We start from the raw sequence: 19,666 nt of genomic DNA, 5'->3' as shown, positions 1-19,666 counted from the left end.
CTGACTCCATGATGAACCTGACACCATGATGAACCTGACACCATAATGGACCTGACACCATGATGAACCTGACACCATAATGGACCTGACACCATGATGAACCTGACACCATGATGAACCTGACACCATGATGAACCTGACTCCATGATGAACCTGACACCATGATGAACCTGACTCCATGATGAACCTGACACCATGATGAACCTGACACCATAACTATATGATAAACTTGAATTATAATCCTGACACCATGAATGTGTCCAATATATCTGAACCCTGAGGGCTATCTGGGAGATATGAACATCTGAGCTAACTTGGTGACAGGTTCCTGATTTTGAAGTTACTGAACCGTACATTTGTTGTAAATCATTTAATGGTGGATAAAGTTTGTGTCCAGGGCTCTAGTCAATAGTAGTGCACTGTATATAGGGATTAAGGTGTCATTTTGATTCACAGTCATCCTGGCAAAGTGACTGATGTAGTCACATCGCATACAAATGCTATCACCTTTTCACACACATGCAGGGCGAGACAACCATCCCAAAGCTAATGGCAGTGAGTAATGACAGGTTCGACCAAGATCTGATTAATGAAATCACCAGCATGTGACAAGTGTTTTGGACCATTGGATGAAAAGCAATCGGACAATGCTTAGCCAATTTTGTTAAATAAGCCTGTCGTACTACTGGCAGTAGCAATATGTCACCTGACACACACTGACCATTAAGTCTTTACTGTGAAAAGCTACATTATTTTACACACACTGACCATTAAGTCTTTACTGTGAAAAGCTACATTATTTTACACACACTGACCATTAAGTCTTTACTGTGAAAAGCTACATTATTTTACACACACTGACCATTAAGTCTTTACTGTGAAAAGCTACATTATTTTACACATACTGACCCTTAAGTCTTTACTGTGAAAAGGTACATTATTTTATATATTTTCATAATGTAACTGTTACTGTGACCAACAGCATCACATCTAGACAGAGAGCTTCTGTAGTGATTCCCTTTGGGAGGGTTGCATCTCAAACGGTACCCAGAGTGCTTCGGTCTAAACTAGTGCAGGAATGAAAGAATATGGTGTCGTTTTGGACTCAGTGAGACTGACTCCTCGCATTCTGACTCAAAGCCCTCAGCTTTCTGCGAAGGCATACTTCCACGGATTACCACACGGAGATATTCACTCACACAGGCTTAGTCTGAAATCCATTTAAAAAACCCGAATTGAATTACTCACATATAACATTCACAATGAACTCTGTTAAAAAAATAAAAAAAAAATCTTCACAGACTGAGCGATGCTTTAAAAAAAAGGCCAAAAGAATCCTGAAAGTTAAACTTGTTCTTGCTCATCGTGTTTTATTAATACAGATATATTTCCCTCCTCACTCTGCTCTCTTTCACCAGGAAATCCATTTACGCCTGAATGTCTCTTGGAAAATGTCCTCTTGCTCCGGATGCCAAGCCTCCCATGGCGCCAGTAAGATGACAGCATAAAGCATAATGTCTTCAAGAGATGGAGTCACACTGACACAAACTCTTCCATTAAAAGCTGTCAATTCAATGAAAACTGGAGAGGAAGCATCACTTGAGAACATTACGAATATCTCACATTGAATTAACTATTTTTGAAATAAATGTCTAATGAAAATTGTAAAGTTCGACACGACATTGTCAAAGTCTCCCTGTCAAAACTGTCAATACCACAATAAATACCGTTGAAAAAGATAATCTATTTGACTGTGTGCCAACAAAAACCCCACTCTCAAGGCCCTTGTCAACAACTATAAAATGGAACCCATCTGTAGGGCAACTGTCAGTATTAATGTAGTTGAATGAATCTATGAATGTGTCAGGATGTATCTACGTCATTTCTCACACTCACCAGAACACAACGGACATCATTTGGACCATTTTCTGGCACCTATTGCATTACATTATAGTGGACCGCTGTGTACAGGACACCTTTATGACGCTACACCAGACAGACAGAGAGACTCGATTCGTCTTCATCATTATCTTAAGTACATCGGTGAAAGGTTCATTCGTTAAAAGGTAAAGACCCTATTCATCAGGTTGACATGTCTCTCTCCCTGGGCCCAACACTGTGTTGATACAACGTGAAGGAGGAAATCACATGTTACTTGTGTTACTTATACGTGGCCCATGTCTACTGACATTGTGTTCTTCTCAAATGGAACCCTATTCCCTACATAGTGCACTACTTTAGGCTCTGGTCAAAGGTAGTGTACTATGTAGGGAATAGGGTTCCATGGGCCCTGGTCAAAGGTAGAGCACTATGTAAGGACTAGGGTTCCATTTTGATTTAGTCATTGAAATGCAGGATTTAATTCCGTCCCTTTCCAAGAATGGGAGTGAAAATGGCCATGCAGCAGTTGGAGGTCCTCTGAGAGAGAACAGGGATATTAATTGCTTGTTTTAACAGAGTCTGGCTCAGAGAGTCAATACCCTGGAGCGACGTGTTTCGCTATTATATTTCAGGGGAGAAGAGATGGTCTTTACACTAGTGGGTAAAAGTGGGTAAATTAACTATTTCAAAGGAGAAAATATTGTATTTACACTACTGGGAAAATTAACTCTTTCAGGGGAGAAGAGAGGATATTTACTGTAGTAAGTAAATTAATTATTTCAGGGGAGAAGAGATAATATTTACAGTAGTGACTAAATGAACTATTTCAGGGGAGAAGAGATGATATTTACAGTAGTTGGTAAATTAAATATTTGTTGGGTGAAGAGATGGTCTTTAAACTAGTGGGTAAATTAACTATTGAAGAGATGGTCTTTATACTCGTCGGGAAAATTAACTCTTGCATTTGTGTCTTAAGGCATTGTCTGTGTTTGCAGCCGTCTAGCGAGATACAACCCCCCCTAATAACCTTGCTATTGCTGTAAACATACTTAAATCTCCACAGCGAGATAATTAATCATATTCAGATACCTGTGAGGATATCAGTCATAATTTTAAAATAATATTTCAATTTGTCAATCAGGCAGTATAGCACTTCCTGTCCGCACCCAATGACTTCTGAAGTCAGGGACATCAGTATCGAAAGGCCGGAAGAACATTTTCAAAGTGATTGAACAGTATACATGTATATTAATGACAGATAAACATTCAACTGGAGAAAAGAAACGTAACATAACTTGGCCATGAATCTCAATGTAACAAGTCAACTCTCTAAAGAACCTATTTTAGGACTCATTAAGGTAGAGTTAGTATTTAGATGTCATTTTACGACTAATTTATTGGGAATAATTACTTGCAATCTCTACTATAGTTGACTGTATTTTGAAACATATGGATTGACTATTAAACCTAAGAATGGTTCTCTAAACATTCTGAAAGAGTGTCGGTAGAATCTGTAATGTCCCTTTTTGACCCAAAATGTCTTCTGTTGCAATTACAAATGATCTCAGTTTTCACAGAAACGTTTCCACACATGCCTTCAACATACCCATGCTGATGACTGACTGGCATGCAACCAAACCACAACACCAGCACAACCTCACTATGGTTAGAAAACGATGGGCACTCAACTTCAATGCTTCTACATAGACACAGACAACCACAGTGCGAATCACCACTAACATTGAGTGGCTGCTGCCAACATACTGACTCAACTCCAGCCACTTTAATAATGGAAAAATTGATGTAAAAAATGTATCACTAGCCACTTTAAACAATGCCACTTAATATAATGTTTACATACCCTATATTACTCATCTCATATGTATATACTGTACTCTATACCATCTACTGCATCTTGCCTATGCCGTTCTGTACCATCACTCATTCATATATCTTTATGTACATATTCTTCATCCCTTTACACTTGTGTGTATAAGGTAGTTGTTGTGGAATTGTTAGGTTATATTACTCGCTGGTTATTACTGCACTGTCGGAACCAGAAGCACAAGCATTTCGCTACACTCGCGTTAACATCTGGTAACCATGTGTATGTGACCAATACAATTTGATTTTGATTTGATTTGAATCAGAAACAAGACTAGTCAGAAACCTTCTCCAGGAGGATGGAGAGTTCTACATGATATGGCCTGTTTTCCAAATGGTTCCCTATTCCCTACATAGTGCACTACCTTTGACCAGAGCCCTACAGGCCCCAAGGTTGCAGCCATGGTTTAGGTCAGAGCAACCTCACATAGGCTACTATGTGTTATTAAGCCCTTAACCCAACAATACAGTTTTAAGAAAACAAGTGTTTAAGAAAAATATTTACTAAAATTAAACTGTGTGGTTTTATGTCAGGGATTTGTTTGTTTAATCAACTTGCAGCTGAAATGTTGACAATATAAAGTCTAACGTGTTTTATTTGTATGTACTGATGGTGCTAAATCAGGTTTTGTGGACAAAGGTGTCCCACAGGGATCCATTCTTGGTCCGGTTAAAAATCAACAAAATCTAAAGGTTCACCTGTATGCAGATGACACTGTGGTGCATGCTATTGCCTCCAGACCAGGCTCTGTCAGAGCTTCAATCAGCCTTGATGTCCCTGCAGAAAGCCTTAGTTGAACTGAAAATTGGTACTTATAATACAGGTAAAACCAAGTTTATGTTATTTTCCAACTCGCATACAAATGTATCTGATGATTGTTGCATACTTGGATGGTGCCCTCATTGATCATTTCCCTACTTCTAAATATATGAGTATCTGGAATTACGAAAAGCTATCTTTCAGAAAGCATGTTGATGAGTTAGTTCACTAGGCCTTGACTAAGCAGGGTGAAAACATATATTTGGCCTTAGTGCTATTAGCTCATCAAACGCATTGAATACAGATTCACTCCACGGAACAACAGATAGTCCCCCCCCCCCCCCCCAAAGAAAATCTAAAGGAAGTTTGTTCTGAAGTGTCTGAGAGATAAGAAAGATCAGGATTCATTTTTCTACATGTATCAACCCCTTACTTTTGTCACTAAACAGTCTCCATACATACATCCATTCTTTTTTTTCAACTGGAACCGGGGGACCTTAAGACGAGTCTTGTGAGGCGTGTGGGCATCCTAGAGCAAAACATGTGCTCTGGAACCGGGGGACCTTAAGACGAGTCTTGTGAGGCGTGTGGGCATCCTAGAGCAAAACATGTGCTCTGGAACCGGGGGACCTTAAGACGAGTCTTGTGAGGCGTGTGGGCATCCTAGAGCAAAACATGTGCTCTGGAACCGGGGGACCTTAAGACGAGTCTTGTGAGGCGTGTGGGCATCCTAGAGCAAAACATGTGCTCTGGAACCGGGGGACCTTAAGACGAGTCTTGTGAGGCGTGTGGGCATCCTAGAGCAAAACATGTGCTCTGGAACCGGGGGACCTTAAGACGAGTCTTGTGAGGCGTGTGGGCATCCTAGAGCAAAACATGTGCTCTGGAACCGGGGGACCTTAAGACGAGTCTTGTGAGGCGTGTGGGCATCCTAGAGCAAAACATGTGCTCTGGAACCGGGGGACCTTAAGACGAGTCTTGTGAGGCGTGTGGGCATCCTAGAGCAAAACATGTGCTCTGGAACCGGGGGACCTTAAGACGAGTCTTGTGAGGCGTGTGGGCATCCTAGAGCAAAACATGTGCTCTGGAACCGGGGGACCTTAAGACGAGTCTTGTGAGGCGTGTGGGCATCCTAGAGCAAAACATGTGCTCTGGAACCGGGGGACCTTAAGACGAGTCTTGTGAGGCGTGTGGGCATCCTAGAGCAAAACATGAGTCTTGTGAGGCGTGTGGGCATCCTAGAGCAAAACATGTGCTCTGGAACCGGGGGACCTTAAGACGAGTCTTGTGAGGCGTGTGGGCATCCTAGAGCAAAACATGAGCTCTTGTGAAGCGGGGGACCTTAAGACGAGTCTTGTGAGGCGTGTGGGCATCCTAGAGCAAAACATGTGCTCTGGAACCGGGGGACCTTAAGACGAGTCTTGTGAGGCGTGTGGGCATCCTAGAGCAAAACATGAGTCTCTTGTGAGGCGTGTGGGCATCCTAGAGCAAAACATGAGTCTTGTGAGGCGTGTGGGCATCCTAGAGCAAAACATGTGCTCTAGAAAATCTCATCTTTCCATAGAGGGGACATAGTAGTTTTTAGGCCAAACCGTTCGAACGCTACAAACGATTTTTGTGAGAAGATCAATTTTCGTGATGTCTCATGGTCTGACAAACACAGCTCTAGCTCTGTCACCGTGTACCGCAGATGTGGACGTGTTACATAGGCGGATGTAGACGCATCCAATTAAATAACAGATATCTGTCTCGTTTAAATGAACTGGTTTTTATGGGGATTTTTGAATTATGCTAATTCGATTTCCTTTGGGGCGCAGACATTGACCTTAAGTGGTTTTTAACTGACAGGTGAACTAAAATAAAACATGAAAAACTTGACCTTTGTCTTTCGATGCAACTTCCTGTCCTTGACTCTAACACTGACTCATACACTTCTGGAGAGTTCTTATTCTCACATATCAACGACAGCCCAGGAACAATCTGAAACAATGACTACTTCCATAAAACTATCAGGAACAATGTCTACCTACATAAAACTATCTAGAACAATGTCTACCTACATCAAACTATCAGGAACAATGTCTACCTGCATCAAACTATCAGGAACAATGTCTACCTGCATCAAACTATCTAGAACAATGTCTACCTGCATCAAATTATCAGGAACAATGTCTACCTGCATCAAGCTATCAGGAACAATGTCTACCTCCATCAAACTATCTAGAACAATGTCTACCTGCATCAAACTATCTAGAACAATGTCTACCTGCATCAAATTATCAGGAACAATGTCTACCTGCATCAAACTATCAGGAACAATGTCTACCTGCATCAAGCTATCAGGAACAATGTCTACCTGCATCAAACTATCAGGAACAATGTCTACCTGCATCAAACTATCAGGAACAATGTCTACCTGCATCAAACTATCAGGAACAATGTCTACCTGCATCAAACTATCTAGAACAATGTCTACCTGGATCAAGCTATCAGGAACAATGTCTACCTGCATCAAACTATCAGGAACAATGTCTACCTGCATCAAACTATCTAGAACAATGTCTACCTGCATCAAATTATCAGGAACAATGTCTACCTGCATCAAGCTATCAGGAACAATGTCTACCTCCATCAAACTATCTAGAACAATGTCTACCTGCATCAAACTATCTAGAACAATGTCTACCTGCATCAAATTATCAGGAACAATGTCTACCTGCATCAAACTATCAGGAACAATGTCTACCTGCATCAAGCTATCAGGAACAATGTCTACCTGCATCAAACTATCAGGAACAATGTCTACCTGCATCAAACTATCAGGAACAATGTCTACCTGCATCAAACTATCAGGAACAATGTCTACCTGCATCAAACTATCTAGAACAATGTCTACCTGGATCAAGCTATCAGGAACAATGTCTAACTGCATCAAACTATCTAGAACAATGTCTACCTGCATCAAACTATCAGGAACAATGTCTACCTGCATCAAACTATCAGGAACAATGTCTACCTGCATCAAACTATCAGGAACAATGTCTACCTGCATCAAACTATCAGGAACAATGTCTACCTACATCAAACTATCAGGAACAATGTCTACCTGCATCAAACTATCAGGAACAATGTCTACCTGCATCAAACTATCAGGAATAATGTCTACCTGCATCAAACTATCAGGAACAATGTCTACCTGCATCAAACTATCAGGAACAATGTCTACCTGCATCAAACTATAAGGAACTCAGTCATGGATGAAACAAAAGCAGACCAAGAAACAAGGGGGAAGAGAATAGAGGAGCAAGGCAACATAAAGGGTGCTCAGTGCTGTGTGTCAGAGTGAGGGAGGCAGTGGGAGATGGAGGGATGGGAGAGGAGAGTGCACCAGTCTGTGTACCTTGAGGCCAGAGTCGGAGGGAAAAGGCCTATAATGGCATGCGCTAGTGTGAGCTAGACTGGATGGTTGCATACTCGACAAGGTCCCCGGCAGTTTGAACTGAGCTTCGTGGGCTGGGACAGGAGGCCAGAGCCGCAGTATCCAGCTCCGCATACTGGACATCACAGTCCTTGTGGTCAGAGTTCTGGAGACAAGAGAGGCGAGAGGAGTGTGAGGAAAGTGAGGAATGAGAGACAGGGAGAGAGAGTGACAGAGAGAGAGGTAGAGAGAGAGAGGTAGAGAGAGAGAGGGAGAGAGAGAGAAAGAGAGAGACAGAGAGAGAGGTAGAGAGAGAGAGAGAGAGAGAGAGAGAGAGAGAGAGAGAGAGAGAGAGAGAGAGACAGAGAGAGAGAGACAGAGAGGTAGAGAGCTAGAGAGGTAGAGAGGTAGAGAGGTAGATAGATAGATAGATAGATAGATAGATAGATAGATAGATAGATAGATAGATAGATAGATAGATAGATAGATAGATAGATAGATAGATAGATAGATAGATAGATAGATAGATAGAGTTCTATGATAATGAGAGAGGGTTCTAAGATAATGAGAGAGTTCTATGATGATAATGAGAGAGGATTCTATGATAATGAGAGAGGGTTCTAAGATAATGAGAGAGGGTTCTAAGATAATGAGAGAGTTCTATGATGATAATGAGAGAGGATTCTATGATAATGAGAGAGGGTTCTATGATAACATAGATACACTAGTTTGTGTTCACGAAAGCTGTTACGAACGGGTCAAATGGATCTAAACACAAACAGAGATGACAATGAGGCTAAACACAACAGCATGATACACACAGAGAACACATAAATGATGAGTAGAGGAGACGTGACAGAGATGAAGAGGAGACATTAAAACAGAAGACTTACTTATTGACAGACCCAAGGACAGGAAGAGGCAGTACACAAATAAAATGACAGTTAGAGACATTAGACAGAAAACCAAAGACCAAAGACAGGAAGAACACAACTGACCAGAGACATAAGACAGAAAACCAAAGACAGAAAGAACACAACTGACCAGAGACATAAGACAGAAAACCAAAGACAGAAAGAACACAACTGACCAGAGACATAAGACAGAAAACCAAAGACAGAAAGAACACAACTGACCAGAGACATAAGACAGAAAACCAAAGAGAGAAAGAACACAACTGACCAGAGACATAAGACAGAAAACCAAAGACAGAAAGAACACAACTGACCAGAGACATAAGACAGAAAACCAAAGGACAGACACTTACGGTTTGAAAATTCTAGTAACTTGCATCTGCAATTACCAGGTTTTCGAGAAATCCCAGTAAGAAGATTTGGGAATTCAGGAGGGAAAAAACAAAAAATATAAAATCCTCCAAGTAGGATTTCTGAAAAACCTGGTAATTTTGGGAAAGTTCCCATCCTACAGACGGATAAAGACAGCATCCTGTAAACACTGTATTAGACACGTATAAACCCAGACTAAAGACCATCCTAGACATTAAACACACATATAGAAAAATACAGATGCAGAGATGAGACAGGAGACACAGACGTAAGGAAGTCATAAACAACATTATTTCACATAACAACATGGACATTTTGATTTCCTTGGCCCATGTTAGCAAGACTGTAGTAAGACAATATGTGTTGACTGTGTACTGTGGGTGTCAATATGTGTTGACTGTACCCTGTGGGTGTCAATATGTGTTGACTGTGTACTGTGGGTGTCAATATGTGTTGACTGTACCCTGTGGGTGTCAATATGTGTTGACTGTACCCTGTGGGTGTCAATATGTGTTGACTGTACCCTGTGGGTGTCAATATGTGTTGACTGTACCCTGTGGGTGTCAATATGTGTTGACTGTACCCTGTGGGTGTCAATATGTGTTGACTGTGTCCTGTGGGTGTCAATATGTGTTGACTGTGTTCTGTGGGTGTCAATATGTGTTGACTGTGTCCTGTGGGTGTCAATATGTGTTGACTGTGTACTGTGGGTGTCAATATGTGTTGACTGTGCCCTGTGGGTGTCAATATGTGTTGACTGTGTACTGTGGGTGTCAATATGTGTTGACTGTACCCTGTGGGTGTCAATATGTGTTGACTGTGTCCTGTGGGTGTCAATATGTGTTGACTGTGTCTTGTGGGTGTCAATATGTGTTGACTGTACCCTGTGGGTGTCAAATCGAACAACAAGTACGTATAATAGTTATGTTCAGACCAAGTGGTAAGACTCTTGTGAAACCAAAGAATTCAAAAAGCCAGAGATGAAGGAATCAGAGGTAAGAAAAATGAGGAGATGAATTACATTGTTCCTCAACATCAGGAAGAGAGCAGGAGAAGACTGGACTCTAAATCTATGACTTCTAGAATGACACGGAGAAGATCTCGATTGTATACTCCTTGCGTCCTCTCTCCTCGTCTTCTTCTCAAAACCCATTGGTCCTTCCCGTCTGACCTTCTCCTACAAAGGGTTTTGAGAAGAAGACGAGGAGAGATGACGTCAGGAGTAGACAATGGAGAGCTTCTCCTCTCCTCGCGCCATGAGTGGGTGAAACATGCCCCAGAACCCCACACTGCCTTGGTGGTCTATTGTCGATGCTCGTTGGTCTAATCGAGCCACAACATCATTTGCATGTAGTATTGTTTCGATTAAACGGAAAGCCGAAGAATAAACTGAGTGAATGTGATTGATTGGAGAAGGTGGTCTTGGTCCGTGTCACAAATGAAACCCAATTCCGTAGTGCACAACTTTTGACCAGGGTCCATAAGGCTCCGGTCAACAGAAGTGCCATTTGGGATGCAAAACGGTCTGTCTACAGGGAAAATGGTAATGAGGGAAAGGCGGAGCGGTGTCGGATGTTGACGAAGAGAGAGAGAGGGAGATTGTTGGTTGTTGACGAAGAAAATGCAAAATAGGGAGGGGGGGGTTAAGGTAAATATGCTGCTGTCACCGTGACGCCCAGGGATGAGATTAAGGAGAGCAGGATGAGACCTTCCCAGGGAGAACTGACGTTCATTGGTAAAACCAGGTATTTGATCTGGTTTCCTGCCTCACACAGTCAGTGGGTATCTGTTACTATGTTTACACGTCATGCACTGCCAATCAAAGATCCTTTCTGCCCTGAATCTAAAACCACCTGGCTGCTCTGTTCAGACAGCTCTACCCTGAATCTAAAACCACCTGGCTGCTCTGTTCAGACAGCTCTACCCTGAATCTAAAACCACCTGGCTGCTCTGTTCAGACAGCTCTACCCTGAATCTAAAACCACCTGGCTGCTCTGTTCAGACATCTCTGCCCTGAATCTAAAACCACCTGGCTGCTCTGTTCAGACAGCTCTACCCTGAATCTAAAACCACCTGGCTGCTCTGTTCAGACATCTCTACCCTGAATCTAAAACCACCTGGCTGCTCTGTTCAGACAGCTCTGCCCTGAATCTGAAACCACCTGGCTGCTCTGTTCAGACATCTCTACCCTGAATCTAAAACCACCTGGCTGCTCTGTTCAGACAGCTCTGCCCTGAATCTGAAACCACCTGGCTGCTCTGTTCAGACAGCTCTGCCCTGAATCTAAAACCACCTGGCTGCTCTGTTCAGACATCTCTGCCCTGAATCTAAAACCACCTGGCTGCTCTGTTCAGACAGCTCTACCCTGAATCTAAAACCACCTGGCTGCTCTGTTCAGACATCTCTACCCTGAATCTAAAACCACCTGGCTGCTCTGTTCAGACATCTCTGCCCTGAATCTAAAACCACCTGGCTGCTCTGTTCAGACAGCTCTGCCCTGAATCTGAAACCACCTGGCTGCTCTGTTCAGACAGCTCTACCCTGAATCTAAAACCACCTGGCTGCTCTGTTCAGACAGCTCTACCCTGAATCTAAAACCACCTGGCTGCTCTGTTCAGACAGCTCTGCCCTGAATCTGAAACCACCTGGCTGCTCTGTTCAGACAGCTCTACCCTGAATCTAAAACCACCTGGCTGCTCTGTTCAGACAGCTCTACCCTGAATCTAAAACCACCTGGCTGCTCTGTTCAGACAGCTCTACCCTGAATCTAAAACCACCTGGCTGCTCTGTTCAGACAGCTCTACCCTGAATCTAAAACCACCTGGCTGCTCTGTTCAGACAGCTCTACCCTTTCTGTGACAACAGAAGTGAATAGGGCAAAACAAGGACAACTAAAGACAGCAGTGGAACAAGTACAACCCTGGGTACGCCACCACCTAGCCTTTTGAGAGCTGCTTGACGACCCCTCAGAGACTGAGGACTTAGTCCCAGCAAAGCCTTTTGATTAGGTTCTGACTTTTTCATTAGTAATATTACTAATAGCACAAGAGCTCTTCTCTTTAACAAATGTGTTTTCCTAAATCTCCATCTCCGATGTCATATTGATGTGAGGTTGTGTCCTGCGTGTTTTGTAAAAGACAGACAGACAGACAGACAGACAGACAGACAGACAGACAGACAGACTTTCCCAGAGTTTTGAAAACAACATTTCTTCCCCTTCATTATCAGCGAGGAGAATTGGTTATTCACAGGGTGAAGTGATAGTAATTAGGTTATACTTGACAGATCATTGAAAAAAAGATGAGAGTGGTTTAAAGTGCGGCGTCAGTAATTAGTTAGGATGGGGTTAATATTTAATGTTTAGGAGTGGGGGGGGGGGGGGGGGGAGAAATGAGACATGTCCTTCCTCAGATGCAGAATGTGGGAAGACTGATCTTTAAGAATAAATAACTGTGAATAAAAGTGAACACATTCTGTTACTGCTGTGTATGATGCCCGGCAACCTTTTATCATTCAGAACATGACTCACCCGCCTGACACATTCTGGTATTTGATTCCCAAATGACGGACATGAAGAACTGAACTCTGATGAAGGAATATGCGACAGTGGATCTTTCTGCTTTTCGTGACAAATTCACTTGACTAACGTAGACTGTACAGTCCGTGAGAGGGCCTGGAGGCAGTTTATACAGGGGAGACGAACCCTGCTTATCTCTCACTGTCCCTGTGTGAATTCACCCCGTTTATACAGGGGAGACGAACCCTGCTTCTCTCTCACTCTCCCTGTGTGAATTCACCCCGTTTATACAGGGGAGACGAACCCTGCTTCTCTCTCACTGTCCCTGTGTGAATTCACCCCGTTTATACAGGGGAGACGAACCCTGCTTCTCTCTCACTCTCCCTGTGTGAATTCACCCCGTTTATACAGGGGAGACGAACCCTGCTTCTCTCTCACTGTCCCTGTGTGAATTCACCCCGTTTATACAGGGGAGACGAACCCTGCTTCTCTCTCACTGTCCCTGTGTGAATTCACCCCGTTTATACAGGGGAGACGAACCCTGCTTCTCTCTCACTGTCCCTGTGTGAATTCACCCCGTTTATACAGGGGAGACGAACCCTGCTTCTCTCTCACTGTCCCTGTGTGAATTCACCCCGTTTATACAGGGGAGACGAACCCTGCTTCTCTCTCACTGTCCCTGTGTGAATTCACCCCGTTTATACAGGGGAGACGAACCCTGCTTCTCTCTCACTGTCCCTGTGTGAATTCACCCCGTTTATACAGGGGAGACGAACCCTGCTTCTCTCTCACTCTCCCTGTGTGAATTCACCCCGTTTATACAGGGGAGACGAACCCTGCTTCTCTCTCACTCTCCCTGTGTGAATTCACCCCGTTTATACAGGGGAGACGAACCCTGCTTCTCTCTCACTGTCCCTGTGAGAATTCACCCCGTTTATACAGGGGAGACGAACCCTGCTTCTCTCTCACTGTCCCTGTGAGAATTCACCCCGTTTATACAGGGGAGACGAACCCTGCCTCTCTCTCACTGTCCCTGTGTGAATCACCCCGTTTATACAGGGGACACGAACCCTGCTCCTCTGTGTGAGGACTTCCTCTCCACGCTAAACTCCCTGGGCTGATGGAGTGGATGGTTTTTCGTTCCCCAGCAGGTATTCCGACGACATGGCAGATGCAGAGCTGATGGGCTTTAAACACGGGATGTATCACTAGAGCGGATCAATTTCTATTTGATTGTATTTAACCTTTACTTTCTTTAACTAGGCAAGTCAGTTCAAGAACAAATAATTCTTATTTACAATGACGGGCCTACCAAAAGGAAAAAAGGCCTCCTGCAGGGACGGGGGCCTGGGATAAAGCATTGAATTTAATAAAAAATATATAGGAAAAACACACATCACAACAAGAGAGACAACACAACACTACATAGGAGAGACAACACAACACTACATAAAGAGAGAGACAACACAACACTACATAAAGAGAGAGACAACACAACACTACATAAAGAGAGAGACAACACAACACTACATAAAGAGAGAGACAACACAACACTACATAAAGAGAGAGACAACACAACACTACATAAAGAGAGAGACAACACAACGCTACATAAAGAGAGAGACAACACAACACTACATAAAGAGAGACAACACAACACTACATAGGAGAGACAACACAACACTACATAGAGACAACACAACACTACATAGAGACAACACAACACTACATAAAGAGAGAGACAACACAACACTACATAAAGAGAGACCTAAGACAACAACACAGCAAGGCAGCAACACATGACAACACAGCATGGTAACAACACAACATGACAACAACATTTTAGCAAAACAACATGGTAGCAGCAAAACATGGTATCAACACAGCATGGTAACAACACAACATGACAACAACATGGTAGCAAAATAACAAGGCAGCAACACAACATGGTAGCAACACATGACAACACAACATGGTATCAACACAACATGACAACAACATGGTAGCAACACAACATGGTAGCAACACATGACAACACAACATGGTAGCAACACAACATGGTAGCAGCACAAAACATGGTACAAACATTATTGGGCACAGAAAACAGCACAAAGGGCAAGAAGGTAGAGACAACAATACATCACGCAAAGCAGCCACAACTGTCAGTAAGAGTGTCCATGATTGAGTCTTTGAATGAAGAGATGGAGATAAAACTGTCCAGTTTGAGTGATTGTTGCTGTTCCTTCCTGTCGCTGACTGCAGCGAACTGAAAAGAGGAGCGACCCAGGGATGTGTGTGCTTTGGGGACCTTTAACAGAATGTGACTGGTAGAACGGGTGTTGTATGTGGAGGATGAGGGCTGCAGTAGATATCTCAGATGCGGTTTTCTTTGTATCCACTGGCAGTAGTTTATAACAGGTATTACTGGGATTACATACAGTAGTTAATAACAGGTATTACTGGGATTACATACAGTAGTTAATAACAGGTATTACTGGGATTACATACAGTAGTTAATAACAGGTATTACTGGGATTACATACAGTGGTATATAACAGGTATTACTGGGATTACATACAGTGGTATATAACAGGTATTACTGGGATTACATACAGTAGTTAATAACAGGTATTACTGGGATTACATACAGTAGTTAATAAGAGGTATTACTGGGATTACATACAGTAGTTAATAAGAGGTATTACTGGGATTACAAACAGTAGTTAATAACAGGTATTACTGGGATTACATACAGTAGTTTATAACAGGTATTACTGGGATTACATACAGTAGTTTATAACAGGTATTACTGGGATTACATACAGTAGTTTATAACAGGTATTACTGGGATTACATACAGTAGTTTATAACAGGTATTACTGGGATTACATACAGTAGTTAATAACAGGTATTACTGGGATTACATACAGTAGTTAATAACAGGTATTACTGGGATTACATACAGTAGTTAATAACAGGTATTACTGGGATTACATACAGTGGTTTATAACAGGTATTACTGGGATTACATGCAGTAGTTTATAACAGGTATTACTGGGATTACATACAGTAGTTAATAACAGGTATTACTGGGATTACATACAGTAGTTTATAACAGGTATTACTGGGATTACATGCAGTAGTTTATAACAGGTATTACTGGGATTACATACAGTAGTTAATAACAGGTATTACTGGGATTACATACAGTAGTTTATAACAGGTATTACTGGGATTACATACAGTAGTTAATAACAGGTATTACTGGGATTACATACAGTAGTTTATAACAGGTATTACTGGGTTTACATACAGTGGTTTATAACAGGTATTACTGGGATTACATGCAGTAGTTTATAACAGGTATTACTGGGATTACATACAGTAGTTTATAACAGGTATTACTGGGATTACATACAGTAGTTAATAACAGGTATTACTGGGATTACATACAGTGGTTTACAACAGGTATTACTGGGATTACATACAGTGGTTTATAACAGGTATTACTGGGATTACATGCAGTAGTTTATAACAGGTATTACTGGGATTACATACAGTAGTTAATAACAGGTATTACTGGGATTACATACAGTGGTTTATAACAGGTATTACTGGGATTACATACAGTAGTTAATAACAGGTATTACAGGGATTACATACAGTAGTTAATAACAGGTATTACTGGGATTACATACAGTGGTTTATAACAGGTATTACTGGGATTACATACAGTAGTTAATAACAGGTATTACTGGGATTACATACAGTAGTTAATAACAGGTATTACTGGGATTACATACAGTAGTTTATAACAGGTATTACTGGGATTACATACAGTGGTTTATAACAGGTATTACTGGGATTACATACAGTAGTTAATAACAGGTATTACTGGGATTACATACAGTAGTTAATAACAGGTATTACTGGGATTACATACAGTAGTTTATAGCAGGTATTACTGGGATTACATGCAGTAGTTAATAACAGGTATTACTGGGATTACATGCAGTAGTTAATAACAGGTATTACATGCAGTAGTTAATAACAGGTATTACTGGGATTACATACAGTAGTTAATAACAGGTATTACTGGGATTACATACAGTGGTTTATAACAGGTATTACTGGGATTACATGCAGTAGTTAATAACAGGTATTACTGGGATTACATGCAGTAGTTAATAACAGGTATTACTGGGATTACATACAGTAGTTTATAACAGGTATTACTGTGATTACATACAGTAGTTAATAACAGGTATTACTGGGATTACATACAGTAGTTAATAACAGGTATTACTGGGATTACATACAGTAGTTAATAACAGGTATTACTGGGATTACATACAGTAGTTTATAACAGATATTACTGGGATTACATGCAGTAGTTTATAACAGGTATTACTGGGATTACATACAGTAGTTAATAACAGGTATTACTGGGATTACATACAGTAGTTTATAGCAGGTATTACTGGGATTACATGCAGTAGTTAATAACAGGTATTACTGGGATTACATGCAGTAGTTAATAACGGGTATTACTGGGATTACATGCAGTAGTTAATAACAGGTATTACTGGGATTACATACAGTGGTTTATAACAGGTATTACTGGGATTACATACAGTAGTTAATAACAGGTATTACTGGGATTACATACAGTAGTTAATAACAGGTATTACTGGGATTACATACAGTAGTTAATACCAGGTATTACTGGGATTACATACAGTAGTTAATAACAGGTATTACTGGGATTACATACAGTAGTTAATAACAGGTATTACTGGGATTACATACAGTAGTTTATAACAGGTATTACTGGGATTACATACAATAGTTAATAACAGGTATTACTGGGATTACATACAGTAGTTAATAACAGGTATTACTGGGATTACATACAGTAGTTTATAACAGGTATTTCTGGGATTACATACAGTAGTTAATAACAGGTATTACTGGGATTACATACAGTAGTTTATAACAGGTATTACTGGGATTACATACAGTAGTTAATAACAGGTATTACTGGGATTACATACAGTAGTTTATAACAGGTATTACTGGGATTAAATGCAGTAGTTAATAAAAGGTATTACTGGGATTACATACAGTAGTTTATAACAGGTATTACTGGGATTACGTACAGTGGTTAATAACAGGTATTACTGGGATTACATGCAGTGGTTAATAACAGGTATTACTGGGATTACCTACAGTGGTTTATAACAGGTATTACTGGGATTACATACAGTAGTTAATAACAGGTATTACTGGGATTACATACAGTAGTTTATAACAGGTATTACTGGGATTACATGCAGTAGTTTATAACAGGTATTACTGGGATTACATACAGTAGTTAATAACAGGTATTACTGGGATTACATACAGTAGTTTATAACAGGTATTACTGGGATTACATACAGTAGTTAATAACAGGTATTACTGGGATTACATACAGTAGTTTATAACAGGTATTACTGGGTTTACATACAGTGGTTTATAACAGGTATTACTGGGATTACATGCAGTAGTTTATAACAGGTATTACTGGGATTACATACAGTAGTTTATAACAGGTATTACTGGGATTACATACAGTAGTTAATAACAGGTATTACTGGGATTACATACAGTGGTTTACAACAGGTATTACTGGGATTACATACAGTGGTTTATAACAGGTATTACTGGGATTACATGCAGTAGTTTATAACAGGTATTACTGGGATTACATACAGTAGTTAATAACAGGTATTACTGGGATTACATACAGTGGTTTATAACAGGTATTACTGGGATTACATACAGTAGTTAATAACAGGTATTACAGGGATTACATACAGTAGTTAATAACAGGTATTACTGGGATTACATACAGTGGTTTATAACAGGTATTACTGGGATTACATACAGTAGTTAATAACAGGTATTACTGGGATTACATACAGTAGTTAATAACAGGTATTACTGGGATTACATACAGTAGTTTATAACAGGTATTACTGGGATTACATACAGTGGTTTATAACAGGTATTACTGGGATTACATACAGTAGTTAATAACAGGTATTACTGGGATTACATACAGTAGTTAATAACAGGTATTACTGGGATTACATACAGTAGTTTATAGCAGGTATTACTGGGATTACATGCAGTAGTTAATAACAGGTATTACTGGGATTACATGCAGTAGTTAATAACAGGTATTACATGCAGTAGTTAATAACAGGTATTACTGGGATTACATACAGTAGTTAATAACAGGTATTACTGGGATTACATACAGTGGTTTATAACAGGTATTACTGGGATTACATGCAGTAGTTAATAACAGGTATTACTGGGATTACATGCAGTAGTTAATAACAGGTATTACTGGGATTACATACAGTAGTTTATAACAGGTATTACTGTGATTACATACAGTAGTTAATAACAGGTATTACTGGGATTACATACAGTAGTTAATAACAGGTATTACTGGGATTACATACAGTAGTTAATAACAGGTATTACTGGGATTACATACAGTAGTTTATAACAGATATTACTGGGATTACATGCAGTAGTTTATAACAGGTATTACTGGGATTACATACAGTAGTTAATAACAGGTATTACTGGGATTACATACAGTAGTTTATAGCAGGTATTACTGGGATTACATGCAGTAGTTAATAACAGGTATTACTGGGATTACATGCAGTAGTTAATAACAGGTATTACTGGGATTACATGCAGTAGTTAATAACAGGTATTACTGGGATTACATACAGTGGTTTATAACAGGTATTACTGGGATTACATACAGTAGTTAATAACAGGTATTACTGGGATTACATACAGTAGTTAATAACAGGTATTACTGGGATTACATACAGTAGTTAATACCAGGTATT

The 19,666-nt window shown here is 40.7% G+C and overlaps 1 protein-coding gene across 2 annotated transcripts in view; it reads right to left on the bottom strand.

The window, feature by feature from the left end:
* The window catches only part of LOC139549546 (nectin 1b-like), a 735,897-nt gene that overhangs the window by 26,428 nt on the left and 689,803 nt on the right, over positions 1-19,666 (bottom strand). The window contains exon 9 of one of the 2 annotated variants that reach the window (XM_071360156.1): positions 7,926-8,109. The exons of the other annotated variant lie outside the window; for it this stretch is intronic. Within the exon in view, the coding sequence (XP_071216257.1) occupies positions 7,969-8,109 (141 nt within the window). The 3' untranslated portion in view covers positions 7,926-7,968. The remainder of the gene's footprint in view (positions 1-7,925; positions 8,110-19,666) is intronic. 2 annotated transcript variants of the gene reach the window in all.

This window comes from Salvelinus alpinus, chromosome 22 (assembly GCF_045679555.1).
Source record: "Salvelinus alpinus chromosome 22, SLU_Salpinus.1, whole genome shotgun sequence".
NCBI lineage: Eukaryota > Metazoa > Chordata > Actinopteri > Salmoniformes > Salmonidae > Salvelinus > Salvelinus alpinus.
The sequence above is the reverse complement of the archived record's forward strand: the minus strand, read 5'-3'. Positions and strand labels throughout refer to the sequence as shown.